The following is a 23,475-nucleotide window of genomic DNA, read 5'->3' on the forward strand; positions in this document are numbered from 1 at the left end:
CACACACAACACACACACACACACACACACACACACACACATTTTCCTTTTCACCTGTACGGCTGCTTTTTTGATGAGGATGAGTGACGATTTGGGTTCTCTGGCAGCCAGGCTCTGCCTGAGTTCAGGCTGTACAGAGGACCAGCCCACAAGGTCCCCAGAGCAAAGTTGCAAGTGGTATCTGACGAGTTTCACATGGCCTACTTGGCTGCTGCTGGGGACCAGATGTTCTGGTGACTTCACTGTGAAGCCCACAGGGATCCTGATCTGAGGTTGGTTTGCATGCTGTCCCTCATCCTTGAGGTAGTGCCATCAACTGGGGGAAGGCTAGAGGGACCTGAATTACAGGAGCTTGACCCATGAAGACCCCCCCAGCTTTGTTCCCCCTAATTCTATTCTACTGGCACCTGGTGCCCTCACAGTCCACCTTCCTGTGTGCTTATGCCAGCACGTGTGATTGATAACTGAAGACTTGTCCAGCCCCCTTACTGCACACCCCAGCAAAGGGCCAGCACCAGTAGATGATCAGTAGAGGATATCTGGACAAATGGATGGATGTAAAGAATTCAAGGCCTCTCCTGGTGAGAGAGGCAGAAGCTCAAAGTCGAGAAGTCCAAGGAATCCCTGTCTGACTTGGCCAGGAGGGCATCAACCTCTTGCCACCGAGCTCCAATCGCCAGATTTTGGGGCTGGAGCAACTGAGGTCTTCGTCAGACTCTTCCAGAGGTCGATGTCTCTTACATGCTCCTCTGGGGACTGGCATTTCTGCCTCCACCTTTGTTGGAGCATCCCCGTAGGACTGGTAGCCACCGGCCAAGCAGTTTGTCTCCCCATGTCTCCCCACCTTTGGCAGGGGACATGGTAGTGACCAGGTGTAGGAGGAAAGGTGGGAGCCATTGCTGCTGGAAAGAAAATCAGAACTGACCAGTCACTTGTGCCGTACACTGTTCTGCCAGGACGTGCCGTCTCTCATGCCTCCCCCAGGTTTTTGCTGAAGCCTTCTAATCTGCTTGACATCCAAAACACAGCCTTACCTCATTACTGCTGTGAGTTCCCTAGGGAAGGGGTGTTGGCTGAAAAAACAATTCTGTGGGGCCTAGAGCAGCAGCAGAACAGCAAATCTTCCCCATTTCCAGAGAAAACAGACCCTGAAAATAATTACAATCAGGTTCCCCTTCCATCTCTCTCACAACAGAAAAGATTTCTTCCAGACTGTCCCCTCTGAGGCTTACTAGTATATGGCCCTCGGTCCAAGAAATCATTTGGTCTGGCCCTGCCAAGGCATTAGGGGTGAATTAATTAAATGTTTGGCCAAATATAGCAGGCTAGTCTTTAAGCTGATAATTTTGTATGTTAAGTGAATGATGTTATAAACATCCAAATGGCCCCTGGCAGAAAAAAGGTTCCCCACCCCTGCTTTAAGGAAATGCCTTCCAAGTTTGGGAAAACAATCTAATATAAATCATTTCAGAACCTCTCCCATGTTGGCAACTTGACTTTTGCTAAGAGACGGGCCAGTAAAGAAGTAAAGGGTCTGATGGGAAGTATCTTGTAGCCCAGAGGGGAAGGTTACATTGACAAAGATGAGAACCTTTCTGAACACTTGCCCAGGAATGACACTGCACTTGTCCTCAGCAGTGAGCGGGAACTCTGTGGGTCTCTGAGGGGGCCCCAGGCCACTGGTATTACGTATAGCTAGGGCAGTTCTCAGGTGTGACGGACAAGCACAAAAGGATCAGGTGGCAGGCAGGTGAGGTTGTGTGTACACCAACTCTCCTGTACAGAGGCCCAGCCCAGGCCTACCTGCTGTGCTGCACTCCCAGAGGACAGGATAAGTTACATTGAGGGTATAAGAGCCAGTAAATCTTCCTCAGGCAACGAACAGCTTGGTATCTGGTAGAGAACTGAGGAAAGGTTTCCCTGGAACACCACGTGTCTGTAGTCACCCTGCCATGAAAACTGTGAGGCATCACTACCCCGTGTGCCCTGCTTGTGCCCGCACACCGGGCCCTCCCCATCCATGCCTTAGTCAAGTAGCCACTCCCTGTGGAGTATAGCCCTGGACTGGCACAGCCCTAGGGACCACAGGAAGGCAAGAGAAACTCCATTCTGAGATTAGCATGAGAAGCAAGATTAACCTAAGACAGCCAGGTTTATGGCACTAAGTATCCAACCGTTGGAAAGGCAGAGATTTGTGTGGACGGGGGAATCAAGGAAGGCTCCCTGGTGGTGGGCCTGAAGGGCAAGTGAGATGTGGACCCGGGGAGAGGAGAGGGGAGACATTTCAGTTGGGAAGAGTAAAAGCAAAGACAGGTATGTCTTGACCTTGACCTTCTTTTTTTTTTTTTTAAATATATTTTATTGATTTTTTACAGAGAGGAAGGGAGAGGGATAGAGTTAGAAACATCGATGAGAGAGAAACACCAATCAGCTGCCCCCTGCACACTCCCCACTGGGGATGTGCCCGCAACCAAGGTACATGCCCTTGACCGGAATCGAACCTGGGACCCTTGAGTCCGCAGACCGACGCTCTATCCACTGAGCCAAACCGCTTAGGGCCACCTTGACCGTCTTGACCTTGTCCTCCCTCAAATGTCAGTTCATAAAACCATCATGTTTTTAGAACTGAGGACTCAAAAACCAAGAGGTTAAGGGCCTACCCAAGGATATACAGTAGTGGAGAGGTGTTCTGCTCAATGGTTGGGCATCATGTTGGGGCTCTAGATTTATAGCTGATAGGAGTGTAAGGACAAGCTCATCACATTTCAAAGTGACACTGGGGGAGATGTTAAAGGTACTCCAAGGCAAAGTGAGGGTCCTGAATGACTTCACAGAGTGGGAATGATGGGTCCATTTTATTTATTTATTATTTTACTTTTAAAACAATGTTTTTATTGATTTGAGAGAGAAAGGGTGTGAGAAACATTGATGTGAGATAGAAACATTAATAGGTTGCCTCCTGCATGCACCCTAAGCAACCTGGGGATCAAAACAACCTGGCCCTGGACAGCTTACACAGTGGTTAGAGTATTAGCCTATGGTCTAAGGGTTGCAGGTTCAATTTCCTTTCAAGGGCATGTACCTCAATTGCAGGTTCCCTAGCCCTTGATGTTTCTCTCTCTCTCCCTCTCCCTTCCTTTCTAAAAAATCAATTTAAAAATCTTAAAAAAAAAAGATAATTTGGTGTTACTCAGAAGAGGAAACAGACAACCCTGGCCTTAGCATGATCAGGCCCATAGAAAGAAATCATATTTGGGGCACCTTTTGATAGTGTAGTCAAGAACTTCCTAGCAATGGAGATAATCTTCCTTAGCAGGGGGAATCTCTGTTGCTGTTAATAAGCAAAGATGGGACATTTGTTTGCTTGGGCTGTTGCAGAGAGGATGTGCCCAGAAGGTAGACTGCCTAGCTACCATTTCAGAAGTCGCTCACTCTTAAGTAGTTTGAGTTAGCATGGTGCGTGTTAGGACAAAGTCAGGACTAATTAGAGATGATTACCTCTGGGGAGTGGTAGGAGGTAAAATGTGAAGGGGAGAGTTCTGGAGGTTTGTCTTGGCAGGTGAGATCACTCAGATTCTCCAAAGCTTGAGAGATTACTTATCTGGGAGCATCCCTCTGCTCTGGTAGAGTACCAATATCTTCTCAGGACCTGGTCGGGACTCTGGGGAAGGCGGCATAGCATAGACAAATGATTTATCAACTTAAGAGGGCTTGAGACTCACCTATAGATTCCACAAAACAATTCGAAAATACCTGTAAGTGAATTCTTGAGCCAACCCTCAGAAAGCATCCAGATCTGGAGTGGGGCTCAGACATCTGCACTTTGAACAAGCTTCCTGGCAGTTGTTTTTTTTTTTAAAGATTTTTATTGACTTCAGAGAGGGAGAGATAGAAACATCAATGAGAATCAGCCCTGTTTCGGCCTGCGGACTGAAGGGTCCCGGGTTCGATTCAGATCAAGGGCACGTGCCTGGTTGTGGGCTTGATCCCCAGTAGAGGGTGTGCAAGAGGCAGCCGATCCATGATTCTCTCTCATGGTGGATGTTTCTATCTCTCTCTCTCTCCCTTCCTATCTGAATTCAATAAAAAGATATTTAAAAAAAATAATGAGAATCATTGATTGGCTGCCTCCTGCATGCACCCTACTGGAGACCGAGGTACCTGCCCTTGACTGGGAATCAAACCTGAGGCCCTTTAGGCTGATGCTCTAACCACTGAGCAAATCAGCCAGGGTGCTTCCTGGGCAGTTCTGGTAGAGTGGTCCATAGATAGTGACCACGGTATTGTCTAAACTGGGTGGCTTTTGAGCGTGAAAGTGAGTGATATTAAAAACTGTGCCTGCCTGGCCACTGTGGCTCAATGGTTGAGCACTGACCTATGAAACAGGAAGTCACGGTTCGATTCCAGATCAGGGCCCATGCCTGGGTTGCCGGCTTGATGCATAGGTGGGCGTGCCGGAGGTGGCTGATCAATGATTCTCTCTCATCATTAATGTTTCTGTCTCTCCCTGTCCCTTCCTTTCTGAAATCAATAAAAGAATATATTTTTAAAAAACTGTGCCTGGCAAAAATGTAAAGGACTATTCAAGAAAAACAGAGGTATACAGTTATCCTGTGCATGGGTCACATTTGACAAAAGCTAGTGTGGTGGGGAACACAACCCTGGGTAGGACAGACCAGATTCTGACCTACTTACTGTGTGATTCCAAGCAAATTCTTTTATCCCTCTGAGCCTCAGATTCTTCACATAAAAAAAGAGAGCTTCACTGTATATTTAGTACAATATTCTCTTTTGGCAAAGGATGCTCTGGCCCATTTCTGTTCTCTACAACCTGATCCTTTTCAGTGAGCAATAATATTTAAGTTGTTTTGTGGAGCATTATTTGCTTAACTATTCATTACTTCAGGCAAAGCTTATATAATGTTGCAGAGCCTGGAACCAAGGAAATAAGTGAGAGGATGCTATATGATATGCTTATTTTGCCAGTTTGGTGAAATAGTTTAATCCTGTCTCATCTTCTGTCACCAGGAGATGGGAAAGAAGGCAGAGAACGGCTGAGCCATGCCGGCCGGGGCCAAAACATCATTTTTTGTTAGAAATCATGATACAATGCAAAGCCAAACTCTACTTTATTTTTCAAGACTCATGTGAAAAACTACAGTGAGCCATGCTCAGTAGCTCACCTTCCAATGCTGGCCAGTAACTCCCGGGATCTTCAGGGAGGTGACTGGGCAGCTGGGCGTGTCCTACTGAGAAGTTTGCTTGGTCACCCAGCACACAGGGAGGATCCCTGTTATGACACTGCATTCATGTCAGCTGGGACAAGGTTCTCTAGGGACCCTAGTCCTGGAAGGCTTCTCTTCCGGCGAGCTGCCAGCTCAATCTTCTGAACTAGGCTCACATCCCAGGGATGGGTAACAAAGCTGATGACGGTGCCTGGCACCTCACTCCCTACTCGGCCCACCCTTCCCGCTCTGTGGATGTAGTCTTGCAGGGTGAGGGGGAAATCATAATTGACAACTAGCTCCACCTGGGTACTGTCCAGGCCCCGAGAGGCTATGTCCGTGCAGAGGAGAATGTCTCGGGAGCCCTTCTGGAAGCTCTTGAAGATACCTGCCCTCATCGAGGCCGGCATTTGTCCCTGCAGCCGTAGGTGCTGGATTTTGTGGTCATCCAGAATATATCCCAGCCAGTTCACAGTGCTGGAGCTATTACAGAACACCAGAACAGTTCCTGAGGAGCCGGTCTTATCTGCTCGGTCATGCTGCTTGAGGATCTGCACCAACTCGGGTACCTTCTCTGCTCCCTTCAGTCTCATAAATGTCTGTTTGACGTGAGGCATGATACAGTGGAGCTTGGAGCTGGTGATGGTGGTGAGAGAGTCTGAGTTAGAGATTTTACTCAGCAGCTGACCTGCACCCTTGGGAAATGTAGCCCCTACCAGCACCAACTGAGCTTTGGGATTGAAGGGGTCTTTTAAGTCATCTGAGCCTTCTGCTATATTGCTCCTCCCCAAGATGTACTCCACGAGTTCCAGGAAACTTTCATCCAACAGTGTATCTGCCTCATCCAATACCAAGAAGGACAGCCGCTCTAGGTTGATCAGCTGACGTTTCAGAGCCTTCCACAAAGCCCCCGGAGTGGCGACGAGGACATCGGCCGGAGGCTGCCTGGACAGTTGCTGCGTGATCCTACTCATGCCATGGCCTCCCTCTAACTCCTGCACCCGGAGTCCCAAGGACCTGCCTAAGGGCTGGGCCACAGCCTGCACCTGTTCGGCTAATTCTCGCGACGGCACAAGGACCAGACCTCGGGGCGCAGGGGTGCTGGAGTCCAGGCTGGGTCGGCCCAAGAGCTGTTGAAGGAGAGGCAGTAGGTAGCTCAGAGTCTTGCCACTGCCCGTTTCCGCCGCGCAGAGGATGTGGCGGCCTCGAAGTATTGGGGGGATGGTACTCGACTGCACAGTGGTGGGCCGGACGACCTCGGGGGCAACCTCCTGCAGCGCGCGCAGCACTCGCGGCACAAGACCCAGATCGGCGAAGCTGTCCTCGGGCGAGAAGTTCCGCAAGGCTGGGGTCTCCTGTTGTGAGCGCTCGATGGAGAAGTGATCCGAGCGGGAGCGCCGGTTCTTCCAGCCCCGCGACGCGAGTGGCGCGGTCTCCCAACGACCCAGGGTGAGGCGCGCCGGCTGGTTAAACTCCGGCCGCCGCGCCGAGATGAGCAGCCGGCCAGGACGCACCAGCGCCGGCCGCGCGGAGCTCCGCTGCCGGCTCTGCCGCTCCTCCTGCAGCCGCTGTAGCGCCCGTGGGATGCGCACCACCGGCAGGGGCTCGTCGGGACCGCTAGCCGCCAGGTTCCGTCGAGGCGCCAGAAACCACCGAGCCGCAAGCCACGAGAGCAGCGGCGGCCGCGCTAGAGCCATATTTTTTTTCCTGGCGCTGGAGCGGCGCACGGCACTGACGTCACGGGCGCGCCAAGCCCCGCGGACGGTGGCCGGCGCGGCTCAGTTACGCACGCGGAATCGGCGAACCTTGAGGAAGGAGGGAGCATCCGTAGAGTTCAGCAACAGCGAGGTCTGTAGTTCCGAACAGGGGTCGGCGACGTCCAGACCCGGGCCAGCCTTGGGGAAGGGTGCGCCATGGAGGCAGGACTGGGGGTCCGAGGAGACGCGGCGGCGGGGCCGTGGCCTTGGGGACCGGGAGGGCGGAGGGCTTCTGGTGACGGGATGTCCACTCCCTGCGATTCTCCTTGGTGGCCCTCGCCGCCCGGTGATGGCTTGCTTGTCCAGCGCTGGTTCCCCCGGTGAACTCGAAGGTGTGGCGATGTTTTTCCAGCTGTGGGCCCCGCGCAAAGTCTGGCAGTAAGTGTTTATGGAGAGTCTGAATGAATGGCCAGGCCTGGGAGCGGAGACAAGGGCCAGTTGCAGATCGAGGCTGAACCTCCCCCGACCTGCACCCAGTTGAGATCCCAGAGGGCAAGCTGATAGCTTTCAGTTTATTGTCTCAGTGAAGGTCTTCAGCCTTTATTTCAGCGGACGCATTGCTTCACACGTTTTCTCTTTTCAGCTGAGGTTTACACTCCACTCCACGGTCACCCCACCCAACTTGTGCAGTCAGCTGACCTCCACTGGCTTCCCAGTCAGATACGTAAATTACTTGAATAGTAGGGAGGGGGGTCCTGCCGAGTGATCAGGTATGTGGCTTGTCTCACATAGCTCTGGTCAGGCAGAATATTTTACCTAAGTTCAGACGTTCAGGTTGCAAATATACCTTACACTCGCCGTACTTCCTGAATAGAGCTGGAAAATGGGTGTTATCTATTCTGTAGTCCCCAGTGCCTGGGGTGGGAGATAAGGTAAATGTGGATTAATCACCTGGAAGGTTCTTAACATCTGGAGAAAGTGTTTTTAGTTTCATAAAATACCATTAAAAAGACCATTTTGATACATGAGTAGAGTTTCTGGAGAGTAACCTGTTAAACCAGTGGAGGAGAGAGCTTTGAGTAGTGACAGTGAACAGTCAGTTTTACTTCTGTCATCCCCCTGCCCTCTTTTGACACTGTCTGGAGGCATTTTTAGTTGTCACATCTGGGGAGGTGCTACTAGCATCTATCTAATGCAGTGATGGTGAACCTTTTGAGCTCGGCGTGTCAGCATTTTGAAAAACCCTAACTTAACTCTGGTGCCGTGTCACGTATAGAAATTTTTTGATATTTGCAACCATAGTAAAACAAAGACATATTTTTGATATTTATTTTATATATTTAAATGCCATTTGACAAAGAAAAATCAACCAAAAAAATGAGTTCGCGTGTCACCTCTGACACGCGTGTCACAGGTTCGCCATCACTGATCTAGTGGGTAGAGGCCAGGGAAAATGTCAAGTTTGCTGTTGAGAAACCCTGCCTAGAGGATGAGGATTGAAGAGAGGCTGAGGTTACCGCATGTATTCTCACTTCGGGTAGGCTCATTTGCCATTGCAAACTCTTGTTCTGGCCCTGGACCATCCCCCAAATCTGTAGCAGGCACATCGATGTGGGAGAGACACATCGATTGGTTGCCTCCCACACACACCCCAACCCCGGGCTGGGGATGGAGCCTGCAATCCAGGTACATGCTCTTGACTGGAAATCAAACCCGAGACCCTTTGGTCCATGGGCCGATGCTCTAACCACTGAGCGAGATCGGCCAGGCAGAATTTACTCTTTACAGCATTCCCCGCCCCTCCTCCCCCCGCCGCCCCGACATAGATTCTGTTGGAGCCTCATATTCCAGAGGGAGAAGCTAGCTTCGATGTCTGGGGGCAGAATCCCATGCAGGTCCGTCTGATTCCAGAGTTCAGAATCTTAACAATATGCTATATCGCCTCTTTCTCTTACAAATATGATGGATCATTTTAGTTTTTTCTCATTAACATATGCTTTGAGGAAAATAGAATATTCTCTAAATATTTAATTCTAACTCTAAATTTGTATATATTTTTAAAAAATATATATTATTTCAGAGAGGAAGGGAGAGGGAGAGAGAGATAGAAACATCAATGATGAGAATCATTGATCGACTGCCTCCTGCATGCCCGCTACGAGAATTGAGCCTGGGCATGTGTCCTTGACCAGAATTGAACCCAGGACACTTCAGTCCGCAGGCCGACCCTCTACCAATTGAGCCAAACCTGCTAGGGCTAAATTTGTACTTTAAAGAAATCACCTTTTAAACAAGGTCACAGTCTCTGGGGAAATTGACGTGGAGAGGACTGGTAAAGTTTTTCCATTCATTGCTTTCCCTGAATAGTGTTATGTTCAATCTGAAAGCATTATAATTAACAAGATGCTGTACCCACACAATTGAAATGGAGTTAAGATTAATGAGAAAGAAATTGGGAGTAATCAAAGTGTGATAGAGGGGACCAGCCCTTAAAGGAATGATACAAGAGATTGAGAAAGTGCAACTAAAATGGTGATTTGGGTGTGACTTTAGGGCTGGGTGAGTGGTTGTGACAGTAAATGGGAAAGGAGTGGTTGTGACAATAACTGGGGAAGGGTGGGGGCTGCCTAGCTTCTCTGAGAGGAGACTTTTTTGGGAGCAGGGCCTGTCAGGCACTGCGTCTAGTATGCCAGAGAGAAGTCCCAGACCGACCACCCTACCAGAGGTGAGTGTTCAGTAACACCTTATGAAGCCGCTGGTAAGGGCCAGGTACTGGGCTCAGTGCTGGAAACCTGGCGGTGAACTAAGCAGCCACTCTCCTATCGTGTGGACCTTGTGGACACAAGGATTGTATCTGAGCTTTAGGAAATGCAAAGTATTGTGAAAGCATGTGACCCGGGACCTGAAGTTAGATGGTCAAGTAGGGAAGCCTCTATAAAGCCAAGAGGACCTTAGTCAGGGAGAACTGCAAGTGCGTGGGGAAGGGCAGCAGAAAGCTTAGTTGGGAGACTTTTAAAAAAGACCAAGGTGTGCCCTAGTCGGTTTGGCTCAGTGGATAGAGCATCAGCCTGCGGACTCAAGGGTCCTGGGTTCGATTCCGGTCAAGGGCATGTACCTTGATTGCGGGCACATCCCCAGTAGGGGGTGTGCAAGAGACAGCTGATCGATGTTTCTAACTCTCTATCCCTCTCCCTTCCTCTCTTTAAAAAAATCAATAAAATATAGAAAAAAAAAAAAAAAAAGACCAAGGTGGCCAGAGGAGAGAGTGAGGGGGAATTTTTGTCTGTCTTGTTTTCTAATGTATCCCCAAAGACTAGGATGGTGACTGGCACAGACTGGGCACTTGCTAAATATTTATTGGATGAATGAATGAGCATGTGTTATTTTTATGATCAGAGAAAAGGAAAACAAGGTAGTATGTGTTGATTGGGAGGAAGAAGGAAAGGCGGCCCAGGGTAATAGAAGAGATTTACTCCATTTGAATTTCTGACTCTTGTTTTCCCTTCCTTCAGGCTGGGACAGAAGAGGAATGATTGGGAACAGCCTCTCCCTGTGCTACCACAACAAACTCATCTTAGCTCCTATGGTTCGGGTAGGGACTCTCCCAATGCGGCTGCTGGCCCTGGACTACGGAGCAGACATTGTGTACTGTGAGGTAAGGGGCTGCTGATTTTCCTGGAGAGCTTTTCCTCCCCATCTGTGGGTGGAAGTGGTCAGGATTGGGGCGGGGGGTTGGCAGAGTGGGCATTGACTTCACAGGTGCTCAGTGAAGGCAACAGCGGACAAAGACACACAATATTTATAAGTTCTATGAACCCTGCTTAGGGCCAGCAGCCTGGGGAGCATGGAGGGCCAGGTGGATAGATGACCATTGTGTCAGGTCAGTGCCTGGGCCCCTATAGGATTTAATACACATTCAGTACGTGAATGAATGAACTCACCGTTAGGAAGAGGAGGAAGAGGCCCAGATGCAGGCCCGGGAAGCTGGATGAGATTGGTTTGAGGAGCCATAGGATTTTCTCGTGGTGGTAGCTAGTGGACCAGCTAATTGCTGACTACTCCAGAAAATATTAGGACTTCAGACCCAGGTTTAGAAAGCATCTGCTAGGAAAAATAGGATTACAGGATACTGGATTATGAGCGAGTATGAGCAGTGGTTTTCAACTGGGTATGTATCAGAATGATCTAGGCCAGCGGTTGCCAACCTTTCAGACCACCAGTGGTCCTCGGGCCACCGGTTGGCGACCGCTGATCTAGGCAGCTTCTCCCTAACCCCCAATCCTGATATGTCCCTCAAGTGCTTTTGATATTTCCATCTTTAAAAGCCACTGAGGGTAGGGTGGAGTGGGGTGGGGACTGTGGCCATAAAGGAGCCCTTGTGATGAAACTGTTCTTTGTCTTAGCTATAGCAATGTCAGTATCCTGGTAGCGACATTGTACTATATTTTTGTGAGATGTTATCCTTGGGCTTTCACTTTTTCTGTGCAGGCAGCATTTTCCTGGGACTCTAGAAAGTGGGATGAAACACCAGGAAGGAAGTGAGTGATTGCCCTGTAGCACAGAGCCTGTTGTAGACAAGCGGCTCTGTGTTTATGGCCCTGGCGAAACGGATCTGTGTAATGAGTCATGGAAGCTGGGCAGTGGGAGCAGTGCTGTCACAGGAAAGAGGTGACCTGCCAAGTTCCAGATCCTCCATCAGCTACTTCTTTGGAATTTCTTAGGGCTGTTTCGAAGCACTTTGGAAGTCATGGACACGGGATTTATGCGATAGCCTCAGAGTGCGGCCTTCCTTTCCTCCAGGGCCCTCCTGGTTGGTCAAGGCTGAGTTTTCCTAATGAGTGTGACCAATCCTTTCCTCCAGGGCTCTGCTCGAGTTAGGAGAAGAGGAAATACTGATTAAAACTCTTTGGCGTGTTGGATGTGCTCATGCTCTGGGAGAGTCAATATGGCTTATGAACAAAGGGGCTTCTGCTGGCGGAGACCGAGGCCCTCTGCCCAGACCTAGCCCCTGTGCAGGGCAGAGGCAGGAGGCAGACTCCTGTTTTGTGTGGGTCGCTGGCTGGGCCCTAAGTGCTGGGCATGACACAGTGTGATGCCTGGTGCCCTCTCGTGGATTCAGAGTTGCTCTGCAGGCCGGGATTATTGTGCTGTATTAGCTGCCTGGATGATCTTAACTGGGTTCACATGAGGGGGCCCACCTGTGTGATCACATAGTCAAACCACCTCACCCACCTCACAGGACTGGGTATAGGACTTAGGGCAGTGGTTCTCAACCTTCTGGCCCTTTAAATACAGTTCCTCATGTTGTGACCCAACCATAACATTATTTTCGTTGCTACTTCATAACTGTAATGTTGCTACTGTGATGAATCGTAATGTAAATATCTGATATGCAGGATGGTCTTAGGTGACCCCTGTGAAAGGGTCGTTTGACCGCCAAAGGGGTCGCAACCCACAGGTTGAGAACCGCTGACTTCGGGTGTTACCAGGCATGCAGGAACCTCCTCAAAAGCCCTGTAAAGCCCTCAGCAGATAGAGGTGAAGAAAGGAAGAAGCAGCTCAGCAAAAGTCAAGGGACCAGTAATCCGATCCCCCACCAAGGTCTGCCCTATTGACAGGAGTCTTCCAGGACTTCCTCAGATGTCATTTTCTATTCCTTTTTTATAAGAACAAGGGGACTTCAGTGGCTCAGACTGTGAGGGGACACTTACCTGTTGGACCTATACCTTCTAATAAGTAAGATCAAGGGAGAAGGCAATGTTCTTTAAAAAAAAATATTTTTATTGATTTCAGAGGAGAAGGGAGAGGGACAGAGAGAGAGAAACGTCCATGATCAGAGAGAATCGTTGCCTCTTGCACGACCCGCACTGGGGATGGAGCCTGAAACCCGGGCATATGCCCTGACCTAGAATCAAACCGAGCCACACTGGCTGGGCTAGAAGGCAGTGTTCTTAAGAGGCCCAGGTGTCCACATCCTGGGCTGTTGTATTCTCTCTGGCTCCCTTTCTAGGCCCAAATATCTCCAAGGTCCTTGGGAAGAGCAGCTGATTGAGGGAAGCTCATTCAGGCCCCTGCTTGCCTTGCTTGGGTGGGAGGTCAGCACTGTATGTCCCCAAAGCCATGATTTGTTGGTAGTAGGGTGACAGGCCAAGTCACCCCCATGATGTGTGCAGTGAAGGTCCTCCCCCAGTGCCCAGGGCCTGTTGGAGGAGACTGACAAGTGCCCTCTGATTCCTCCGTAGGAGCTAATCGACCTCAAGATGCTCCAGTGCAAGAGAGTTGTCAATGGTGAGTGCAGCTCCGGTCCCAGGATTGTGTGTGTGCCCTGTCAGGCCCAAGCCGCGCTATCACTGCCCTTGTTTGTGGTGACAGGGTCCTTCGTCTTCTTGCCTGGCTGTGTAATTCTGTGGATCATGTGTTTCTTTGGGAGCAGTCACTGCTCTCCAGAGACCCTGACAAGAGCCACATAAGAATGCCTTCCACCCATAGGCTTGTTGGCATAGAAACTGCCAGTACAGGAAGGACCCTAGAAGTCTTGGGGTTGGGATGGACATGCTGCTTGCTAGTTGTGTGACCTTGGGCATGTCACATGACCTCAGACCAGTCATATGACCTCTCTGCCTCAGTTTCTTTAGCTGTAAAATGAAAATCATAATTCCTGTTTTACTTAAATCAGGATTGGAGTGAGGATCAAATAAGATGAGGTACATGTAAGTACTTTGCAAATGAAAGTGGTTGGTTGTGCTAAATTGTGGTTTTGCTTATATTTTGTTGATGAGATTAATTCTGCTTTGATTAGAGGTGTGGTATTGTTTGAGGTTTTTGAAATGGATACACACTCGTCAGATCTTACTACAAGTTCACGAGAAGTTGTGACTCAATTTTGTCTTTAGTTGTTTTAGATTTATATTTCCCTTGTGCTGTGAAAAATTCAGTGTTACAGATCTAGAAAATGAAAATCTTCCATAATCTCACACTTGTAAAGGTGATCACCAAGAGAAGAAATGTATACTTTTTTATGCACATTTAGTAAAACATGTATATGAAAATACAGCCTGTTTGTATATCTCCCTTCTCGCCCCCTCAGTATCATGCTACTTGTTTTGCCACTTACTTTTCTACTAGGACAGTGGTCGGCAAACTGCGGCTCGCGAGCCACATGCGGCTCTTTGGCCCCTTGAGTGTGGCTCTTCCTAAGCCTTAGGAGTACCCTAATTAATTTAATAACAATGTACCTACCCATATAGTTTAAGTTTAAAAAATTTGGCTCTCAAAAAAAATTTCAGTCGTTGTACTGTTGATTTTTGGCTCTGTTGACTAATGAGTTTGCCGACCACTGTCCTAGGACATTTTCCCATGTCAGTACTTACAGATGACTATGTCAGAACTGATTTTCACCAGTGCTTTAACAGGGTGTCAGTATTTTGCTGTAATAAATAAATAGAACTCTAGTATATACACACTAAGTTTTTTTTTGTTGTTGTTGTTAAATATTTTTTTAATCTTCACCTGAGGATATGTTTTTTTATAACACTGATTTGAAAGAGAAACATCTATGTGAGAAACATTGATTGGTTGCCTCCCGTACGCACCCTGACCAGGGATCGAACCTCCAACCCAGGTATGTACCCTGACGGGGAATCGAACCTGCGACCTTTTGGTGTATGGGATGGCCCTCCAACCAACTGAGCCACCCGTTCAGAGCCCACACTAAGTTTTTGCGGTTCTTCTCTCAGACTTCTTACTGTCAGTGATGAGCTGTCTCTGCTGCTGGAGATTGTATTGATTACCTCTCCCAACATGTCACTGCCTTTACCCCACCTTTTTAATCTTCTAATCTGTTCAGTGCTGGGAGGATAATAATAGCTTCTATTTATAGAAGTGCATTGTTTGCATTAAAGATCTCACTTATTTCTCAAAATAAATGCATGAGGTAGGCATATTCTCCCATCTGCCACATTGGATCTCTTCCATGTGCTGTTAGTCACCTTTGAAAGCTAATTATGAGAAAGCAAAAAAGAAAGCTAGTTAATGGTAATACCTGTTGTAGAGCTTTGTTATGAAGATCATTTGCAAGTGTTATGTTCTGCGAAGTTGCTGTAAACACCAAGTTTGTGAATACCGTACCATTGCTCCTAGGGGAAATATAGGCATACCTCATTTTATTGAATTTTACAGATATTGTGTGTTTTTTACAAATGAATGTTTGTGGCAACCCTGCATCCAGTAAGTCTATTGGTGCCATTTTCCCCAACAACTTCAGATGATGGTTAGCGTTTTTTTTAGCAACAAAATATATTTTAAAATTATTTTTATTTATTTATTTTTAATATATTTTCTTTATCTCAGAGAGGAAGGGAGAGGAAGAGAGAGAAACATGAATGATGAGAGAGAATCATTGATTGGCTGCCTCCTGCATGCCCCCTACTGGGGATCGAGCCTGCAACCCAGGCATGTGCCCTTGACTGGAATTGAACCCAGGACCCTTCAGTCTGACCCTCAATCCACTGAGCCAAACCAGCTAGGGCGCAACAAAATATTTTTAAATTAAGGTATCTACATTTTTTTAGATATAATGCTATTGTATACAATAGACTATAGTATAAACATAACTTTCTTATGCACTGGGAAACCAAAAAATTTGTGACTTGCCTTATTGAGATATTTACTTTTTGTGGTGGTCTGGAACTGAACCTCTAATATCTCTGAGGTATATCTGTATAGGTTTAGGTTCCTGCAAACCTCTGGGAACACGTTTTCATTAACAGATCAATACATAATCTTGTTTTATGTGTGCTTCTGTTTAAAAACACATAATTTAATATATTCTGTTGATCCATTAACATTGAACTCACAGCCAACAGCACTATAACATGTCTGAACAAAGCTTATCTGACACGTGTTTTCTCTGTAAGGCACATCACAGCCTTTCTCTATGCTTGGGGCCATTTAAAACGTGATTGCCAGCATAAATCTGGCATTAAATATACTACCATAAAGACACTTGTTTACAGTAATAGAGCTGAAACAAGAAAGCATAGTGGCCCAGCTGGTGTGGTTCAGTGGTTGAGCATCGACCCATGAACCAAGAGGTCACCATTTGGATTCCCAGTCAGGGCACATGCCCGGATTGCGGGCTCGATTCCCAGTAGGAAGCATGCAGGAGGCAGCCGATGGATGTTTCCATCTCTCTATCCCTTTCCCTTCCTCTCTCTAAAATCAATAAAAACATATTTAAAACAAACAACAACAGTTAAAAAAAGAAAAGGCAGAGTGGCCTTGTTTGACCTCAGCTGAAAACATGTACATCGGGTGACTGAAATTTTCTGTAGTTCTATGAATGTCTGAGAACGACAACGAAAAAGCCATGAGTATTGATTTTGGGATTACAAATAAATCTTAGTGAACAGGTGTATTTGCAAATAGACAACTGCAAAAAAGTAGGGATTGACTGTAATATAGTAAATCTCCGCTCACAGTATCTGGCACCTGATAAGTAACTAAGAAATAGCAACTTTTCTTTTTTGAGCTTTCAGAGTGACATCTTCTGAGAAAATTGGGTTAAAATCTGAAGCTCTGACAAGGTGCTCTATATGCACATTATTTTTTCGGTGTTTTAAAATTGCAAAATGTAACAACCATACAGAGAAAGTTCAGAAAATACAGGCATGCAGTTTAACAAATAACTGTAAAACAACCAACCAATCATCTAACTAGCCAGCACCCAGGTCAGAAAATAGAACATCATTACCCCCTCAGAAGTCTCCCATGTACATACTGATTTCCTTTAAGAATGATGTACTTCTAGCGCCCCCTTTTCCCTTTAAGCTGAGACTTTTGCTGTGTTTTCTTGCAGGGATCAGGCTAGGTTGAACTTGCTTCTTCAGTGGGTGGGCCTGTGTGTTTGTGTTTTCTTGCAGAAGTGCTCAGCACAGTGGACTTTGTCGCCCCCGACGACCGCGTAGTATTCCGCACCTGCCAAAGAGAACAGAGCAGGGTCGTCTTCCAGATGGTACGAGATCCCAGACCCCACCCATCACCCAAATTTGCCATCTCATGCCCTGAGCCAGGCCAGTGTTAAATGCCTGGGTTTCAGTGCACAGTGGTGGCTTCCCGAAGACCCTTCTTTGACATTTTTCAAAGATATGCTCACGAATGATTACACTGTTGGAGATAGTTTATGGAAATCAAGTTAGTACAGCAGTTTGTTACGTGTCTCGGGTCTCAAATTTAATGTCCTTAACTATAGGAATTATTTGTTTGGCATGACATATATTTTTAATCCCTACCATTAGTTTTATTTTTGTGTAGTCTGTATATATTTCCCATAGGAAGAAATTAGATTTACGATTAGTTACTATTTATGTTAGGGTTGTGATGACTCTGTAGCTCTCTTCTCTCACTTTGGGCATTTCTTGGTGATTTTTTAGAATAGCTCCTGAGTTAGATTTTTTAAAAATTGACAACAATGAGTAAACATATGAAAAAGCAAATATAGCAAAATAGTACTTATAGAATCTAAGTGGTGAGTATATGATTGTTCACTATAAATTTTTTTCAATTATTTTGTACATTTGAAAGTAATCATAGACTGATGACATTTTCTAGGCCCTCTAGGTCCCCTTTTGGCCTTTGACAGTGAGCTAGTGTAGTGGACTGGTTGTTTAAGAGACCCCGGCTGACTGCACTTGTTGATATGTGTGTGCATGGATGTGTTTGCCTGTGTTTGTGTGCCTGTGTCAGGGTGGTGGTTGACACAGCCATTTGTGTTCCCAGGGGACTTCAGATGCAGAGCGAGCCCTTGCTGTGGCCAGACTTGTGTAAGTTCTTCCCTCTTTGGAACTATCTTTTGCTCTCCTGTGAGGCCTTACTATTCCTGGTGATGTAGGAGGTGACTACCTTTCTACCTTCTAGTTCACTATCTTCTGTGTCCTGTCTAGTTTCCTTCTCTGCTTGTGGCATCTGAGGGCTGCTCCTGGATTCCTGTGTACCAACTGTGCCCAGATCCCAAATAACCTCTGAGTGGGTGCCTGCTTTTCAGTTTTTATTCACGAGGCTCCCTTTCCAAGGACTCTTATGACTATGAGCCCTGAGGTTTTACATCTCGTGAAGTGTAGGTTAGACTTATTGCTTCCTAAATTAACAAAGGCAGGAGACTGTTAGTTAATGAGTTAGATGGGCCTGGATTGGAATTCTGGCTTTGCTACTTGCTAACTGTGTGACCTTAGGTAACCTTGCTGAGAAATGAGACCAATGGTATTACCCACCACCGGGTAATAGTATTACCCACCTCTGGCATTCTAGGGAAAGGCATTCTAGGTGGGAGAATGAGATCATGCACACGAATGCTTTGCAGTGTGTAGCACATTGTGAGTGCTTAGTAAGTATTAGCTATTGTTATTAGTTACACTGAGGGTGAGAAGGAACTCATACAATAATTGCTGCTGGATCACAGCCTGCTAACTGTGTACATACCAGAAGATGAGGTAAGGGTCCTTTCTACATCTGAGAACTGTTTGGAGCAGGGGTCCTCAAACTTTTTAAACAGGGGGCCAGTTCACTGTCCCTCAGACCGTTGGAGAGCCGGACTATAGTTTAAAAAAAAACTAGTCGGCTGCTAAGCAACAGGCAGTGGCAGCAAAAACACCCGGCGGGCCGGATAAATGTTTTCAGCGGGCCGCATGTGGCCCGCGGGCCGTAGTTTGAGGACCCCTGGTTTGGAGTAAGCCAATTGCATGACCCAGCCAACAAAGGCAGTCCTGTAACTTCCACCAGAATCGGTGCTCTAGGCAAGAGCTCTTATACTCATGTCACCTTTGTGCATGGCACATGGCTTTCATCACCCCAGTCAGAACTGGAACTCTGTGACACTGTCACTCAGTATTTGTTACCTGATGTAACTCCGAAGTAGCAGAGTCCTCTACGACTAGCTCTTTGTACAGGTGTGACCACATTGTGCCATGCCCCATGAGGCAGTTGCACATTTTAGAGAGAGGATTTTTCAGCTTCTGACACTGAGGATTGGTGTGTTTCAGGGCCAGGGACATGACAAAGGACTCATGAGCACAGTCCCATGCCTTGGACTACCTTCTTTCCTTGGGTTGGATATTTACTACCCTTTCTCCTTCATGTTTTTCCAGAGAAAACGATGTGGCTGGTATTGACGTTAACATGGGCTGTCCAAAAGAATATTCCACCAAGGTAAGCTGAGTTCTTTATGCTCTTCCCAAATATTGGGTGCAGACTAAAGAGGACTAATGAGACATGACAACTAAGTACAGTACCTGACTCTGGACTAGATCCTGTACTAGGTGGGAAAATGCTCAAGAGGATATTATTAGATCAATGGGCAAAATTGGAATATAGACCACAACAGATTAGCTAAAAATACTGTATCAATATAAATTTATATAGCCCTAGCCAGTTTGGCTCATTGGGTAGAGCATCGGTCTGTGGACCAAAGGATCCTGGGTTCAATTTTGGTCAAGGGCACGTACCTTGGTTGCAGGCTCCTCGGCCCAGGCCCTGGCCCTGGTTGGGGTGCGGGGGTGGGGAAGGCAACCAATCGATGTGTTTCTCTCACATCGATGTTTCTCTCTGTCTTGCCCTCCCTCTTCCACTCTCCCTAAAAAAATAAATAACTAAATCAATGGAAAAATATCCTCGGGTGAGGATTAACAACAACAACAACAAAATATATATATATAAATTTATATAGTTAACAACTCTTTGGTTTTGTAATAATATCCCTATTCTTATAAAATATGCAGCAAAATATTTAGGGGACAAGGACTATGATATATTTAACTTTACCCTCAAATGATTCAGGAAAAATGTTATATACACATACATCTAGATATATACATACACATATACACATAAACACACACATACACACAGAGCACTTATGCCCATTTGTTTTAAGTGATATGTGTTAAAAGAAAAATAATGTGAACGGGGCTTGGTCTTTTCATGAATAACACCAAGATTATATTTAAGTATGTTTTTATTGATTTCAAATAGAGGAAAGGAGAGGGAGAGAGGGATAGAAACATTAATGATGAAAGAGAATCATTGATAAGCTGCCTTCTGCACGCCCCCTAGTGGGGATCAAGCCCACAACCAAGGCATGTGCCCTGACCTAGAATCGAACTATGACCTGGTTCATGGGTCGATGCTCAAACTACTGAGCCACACCACCGGGCAAGACATACATTTTTTTAAAAAAATAGAGGATGCAGTACATGTGTCCCCATTGTTATATCAGAAGATCAGACCAGAGTGCTAGTATAGCTCAGAAATGAACGGAAGGGCAATGCTTAAACTTGAGATTTTACAGAAAAATGTGGTAAGGAGGTTTGGGACCCTGCAGGCAGAAGGAGTGGCACAGCAGGGGCTTAGATACCAACATGAGGAAGAGGCAGAGAACCTCGATTTGACGAGAGAGTTGGAGAGTAGGAGATGAAGAGGAAACAGGAGCACAGGATTAAAAATTTTGGTTGGGACAAGAGTAGTTGGCCTTGGATTTTCAATATCTCTGGCCTTTTGTGAACAGAAAGGCATGCGATCAGAAACTTAGTTGTGTTTTTCCAAATACATTATGTGAGTAGAAATACTGGGAGCCATGTGTCTTGTGGATTGATGTAGAAAGAGGCTAGAGGTGGGGACATAGATACAGGAGATGAATGACATGGGTCCACGGGAGAGACCAGGAATACAGAGAAGCGATGCCCAACTGGAGCAGAATTTGAAAGGACTTGACTGGCAAATGATTGGACTGGGTGTGCGGAAGTGGAGTGCGTGGTGGGGGTAGAGGGAGGAAAGACTGATAGCCAGGAGGATGGTTGGTCCTCCATGCCACCAAGACTGCTAGAGGAAAAGCATGTTTGGAGCAGATAACAAGGACAGCTTGGGGTTGGGTATGTGAGAGACACCAGAGGGACTCCTGCAGGGCTGCCTCTGGGAACCTTACTGCAGGGTGTGTGGTCAGGGTCTGTAGTGTCAACATAGAGCTGTCCCCCTGGGCCCACTGCCAGAATCGGCCACTCTGTTTTCCCTTAGGCCAGGAGGCTGGAGACTGCCCAAGGGAGAGGCCCTTGGGACCCTTGTAGACCACTGCTTCAAGGAATTATGGAGATTTGAACTTGTCTATGGGGAATTGAAAACTTTGGACTCTGTTGTGCAGTCTTCAAATTATTTCTTTGTTTTTGTCAGTTGTGTAAGGAGCAGAGTTGAAATTATTGGGATAATCTCCTTGAGATTGTGGAGTGAAAAAAAGCAAAGGGCAGAATTGTATAAGATGTGCCACCATTTATATATGGGGGATGGGGAATGAATATCTTCTTATATAATAAAAGGCTAATATGCAAATCGACCGACTGGCAGAACGACCGGTCGCAATGACGTGCACTGACCACCAGGGGGCAGACGCTCAACCCAGGAGCTGTCCCCTGGTGGTCAGTGCACTGCTCAGCCAGAAGCCCTGAGCTGGGTTCATGGCTGGCGAGCACAGTGGTGGTGGCAGGAGCCTCTCCTGCTTCTGTGGCAGCACTAAGGATGTCCTACTGCGGGCCTAAGTCAGTTGGGTATCCCCTGAGGGCACCTGGACTATGAGAGGGCACAGGCTGGGCTGAGGGACCCCCTTCTCCCAGTGCATGATGTTTGTGCACCGGGCCTCTAGTTTATATATATTTACTTTTCATATAATATATTTGGAAAGACACACAAGAAACTAGTAACATTCATTTCTCCTAGGGAAGGAAACTAACTTTTTATTTGGTTTCGTACAGGGATTAAATTCCCATTGGCTGGGCTGGTATGGTTCAGTGGTTGAGTGTTGACCCATGAACCAGGAGGTTATGGTTTGATTCCTGGTCAGGGCACATGCCCGGTTTGCAGAATCTCTCTCATCATTGATATTTCTATCTCCCTCTCCCTTCCTGTCTGTGAAATCAATAAAAACTTTTTTTTTTTTAAAACCCATTGCAGGGTGCTAGTCAAAATAATTAACAATTAACACGGCATTGGCACTGACCAGTCAGAACAGATAATTAGCAATATGCTATACCAGTACATACCACCTGAATATTTGCTCTCTTCTGATGGTTCCAAAATTGAAGCCATATCAAAAGTATAAATTAGCCCTAGCTGGTTTGGCTCAGTGGATAGAGCGTCGGCCTGCGGACTCAAGGGTCCCGGGTTCGATTCCGGTCAAGGGCATGTACCTTGGTTGCAGGCACATCCCCAGTAGGAAGTGTGCAGGAGGCAGCTGATCGATGTTTCTCTCCCATCGATGTTTCTAAATCTCTATCCCTCTCCCTTCCTCTCTGTAAAAAATCAATAAAATATATTGTTTAAAAAAAAAGTATAAATTAAAAAGTTTTCTATTCCTCAGGGAGGGAGAGTTCTTACATTTTACCCTTTTGAATCTTGAAAATGTTTGATGTGTTACCTATTCAAAAAAGCAAATAAGTTAAATAGAAAGGAAGGAAGGAAGGAAATGCCAATTGAGAAAGCCATTGTTGTGGAAGGGGCAGTGAGACTGCATTTTAGGGCCTGTGATTCCACAAGGAAGGGCTGAATTGTGTGTGAGCTGAAGAACAGATGGGGCCCGGCTGTGGCCAGGGCTTCCTTAAAGCCTTTAAGTTTTGTGTCTGTGGCCAAGGTAGGCCAGGGCTAGTCCCCTTCTGACCTTCTCATTTTTCTCTGACATGCAAGCTCAGGCTGGCCGAGTCTGTGGTGGGCCAGTGTTCTCTCTGATTCCAATCTGTCATCCTTTAAAACATGTAATCACTGACTGTGAGCGTTTGTTAGTGTGCCTTCTGTATACTGACAGCACATATTTATTGAATTTGTTTTTCTCCCCTTCACCTCACTTTTAATGGATTCAGATTTTAATGCCCCCCGCCCCAGCCCCCATTATTAAAGTATATCATGCCATTTTCCAGAACTTGGATAACAGAAAAGTACCAAAAAAAAAAAAAAAAAAAAAAAGGAGCAGGAAAATCAGCAGTAATCCCACTATCAGGAGACACCTGCTGTTGTTAATGTGAGGATTTGCATGGCTCCACGGCTTGTTGGTGTCCGTTAGCTGGGGCTTTGTTAGAGTTTGACATTGGTCTGGGTGCTTGGCCATTGTTGCTGGCAGAGCAGAAGGGCCTGGACAACGTGTGCCGGTTGCATGTCTCTGAATGGCTTTGCTGGCAGTGGTGGTACCAAAGCAAGTGATGGTAGGATGGGAAGAAGGGGGGCATTCACTCTCATTTCAAAGGAAGAATGATTCTTTTTTTTAAGGGCTTGACAGATGGTGGGGTTTTGTTTATTTAAAGACACTGAGACCCACCCTGGGTAGGCACTAGACAGTCCTGAAACATTATTTTTGTGGCACCCATTTCAGATACGTCCGTGGCTTTTGCTAAGGGGTCAGAGTGATGTCTATTCGAATTCATCAGACTCTGGTCCCTGGTCTTGTGGGCATGGATGCTGCTGCTTTCCTACTTGCTCAGGAAAAGGACTGGCCGCCAGTGGAGCTTGGTCCCTTGGAGGCAAAGGCT

At 46.8% G+C, this 23,475-nt stretch overlaps 3 protein-coding genes across 5 annotated transcripts in view; 1 reads left to right on the plus strand and 2 right to left on the minus strand.

Moving 5' to 3' along the window:
* The window catches only part of LOC102249163 (dipeptidase 2), a 10,445-nt gene extending 9,406 nt beyond the window's left edge, over positions 1–1,039 (minus strand). Inside the window, exon 1 of the mRNA XM_005876464.2 lies at positions 1,035–1,039. Within this exon, the coding sequence (XP_005876526.1) occupies positions 1,035–1,039 (5 nt within the window). The remainder of the gene's footprint in view (positions 1–1,034) is intronic.
* Positions 1,040–5,105: 4,066 nt separating this feature from the next.
* DDX28 (DEAD (Asp-Glu-Ala-Asp) box polypeptide 28) lies at positions 5,106–6,999 on the minus strand. Its single transcript, XM_014547850.1, has one exon. The coding sequence runs from the start codon at positions 6,920–6,922 to the stop codon at positions 5,294–5,296; it is 1,629 nt and encodes a 542-aa protein (XP_014403336.1). The 5' UTR covers positions 6,923–6,999; the 3' UTR covers positions 5,106–5,293.
* DUS2 (dihydrouridine synthase 2) overlaps positions 6,997–23,475 on the plus strand; it is a 33,364-nt gene continuing 16,885 nt past the window's right edge. Inside the window, exons 1-6 of one of the 3 annotated variants that reach the window (XM_005876432.2) lie at positions 6,997–7,073; positions 10,435–10,577; positions 13,165–13,210; positions 16,843–16,934; positions 17,699–17,742; positions 19,063–19,123. In XM_005876432.2, the coding sequence (XP_005876494.1) occupies positions 10,452–10,577; positions 13,165–13,210; positions 16,843–16,934; positions 17,699–17,742; positions 19,063–19,123 (369 nt within the window). In that variant the 5' untranslated portion in view covers positions 6,997–7,073; positions 10,435–10,451. Of the gene's footprint in view, positions 7,074–8,801; positions 8,818–10,434; positions 10,578–12,419; positions 12,524–13,164; positions 13,211–16,842; positions 16,935–17,698; positions 17,743–19,062; positions 19,124–23,475 lie in introns of those variants that run through there. The other 2 variants (XM_014547851.1, XM_014547852.1) reach the window with 2 other exon arrangements.

Source organism: Myotis brandtii, unplaced genomic scaffold (genome assembly GCF_000412655.1).
Source record: "Myotis brandtii unplaced genomic scaffold, ASM41265v1 scaffold486, whole genome shotgun sequence".
In the NCBI taxonomy this organism is placed as follows: Eukaryota; Metazoa; Chordata; class Mammalia; order Chiroptera; family Vespertilionidae; genus Myotis; species Myotis brandtii.

Excerpts from the sequence above, each read along its gene's own strand:
- DDX28 (XM_014547850.1), bottom strand. The coding sequence starts at position 6,922 with ATGGCTCTAGCGCGGCCGCCGCTGCTCTCGTGGCTTGCGGCTCGGTGG.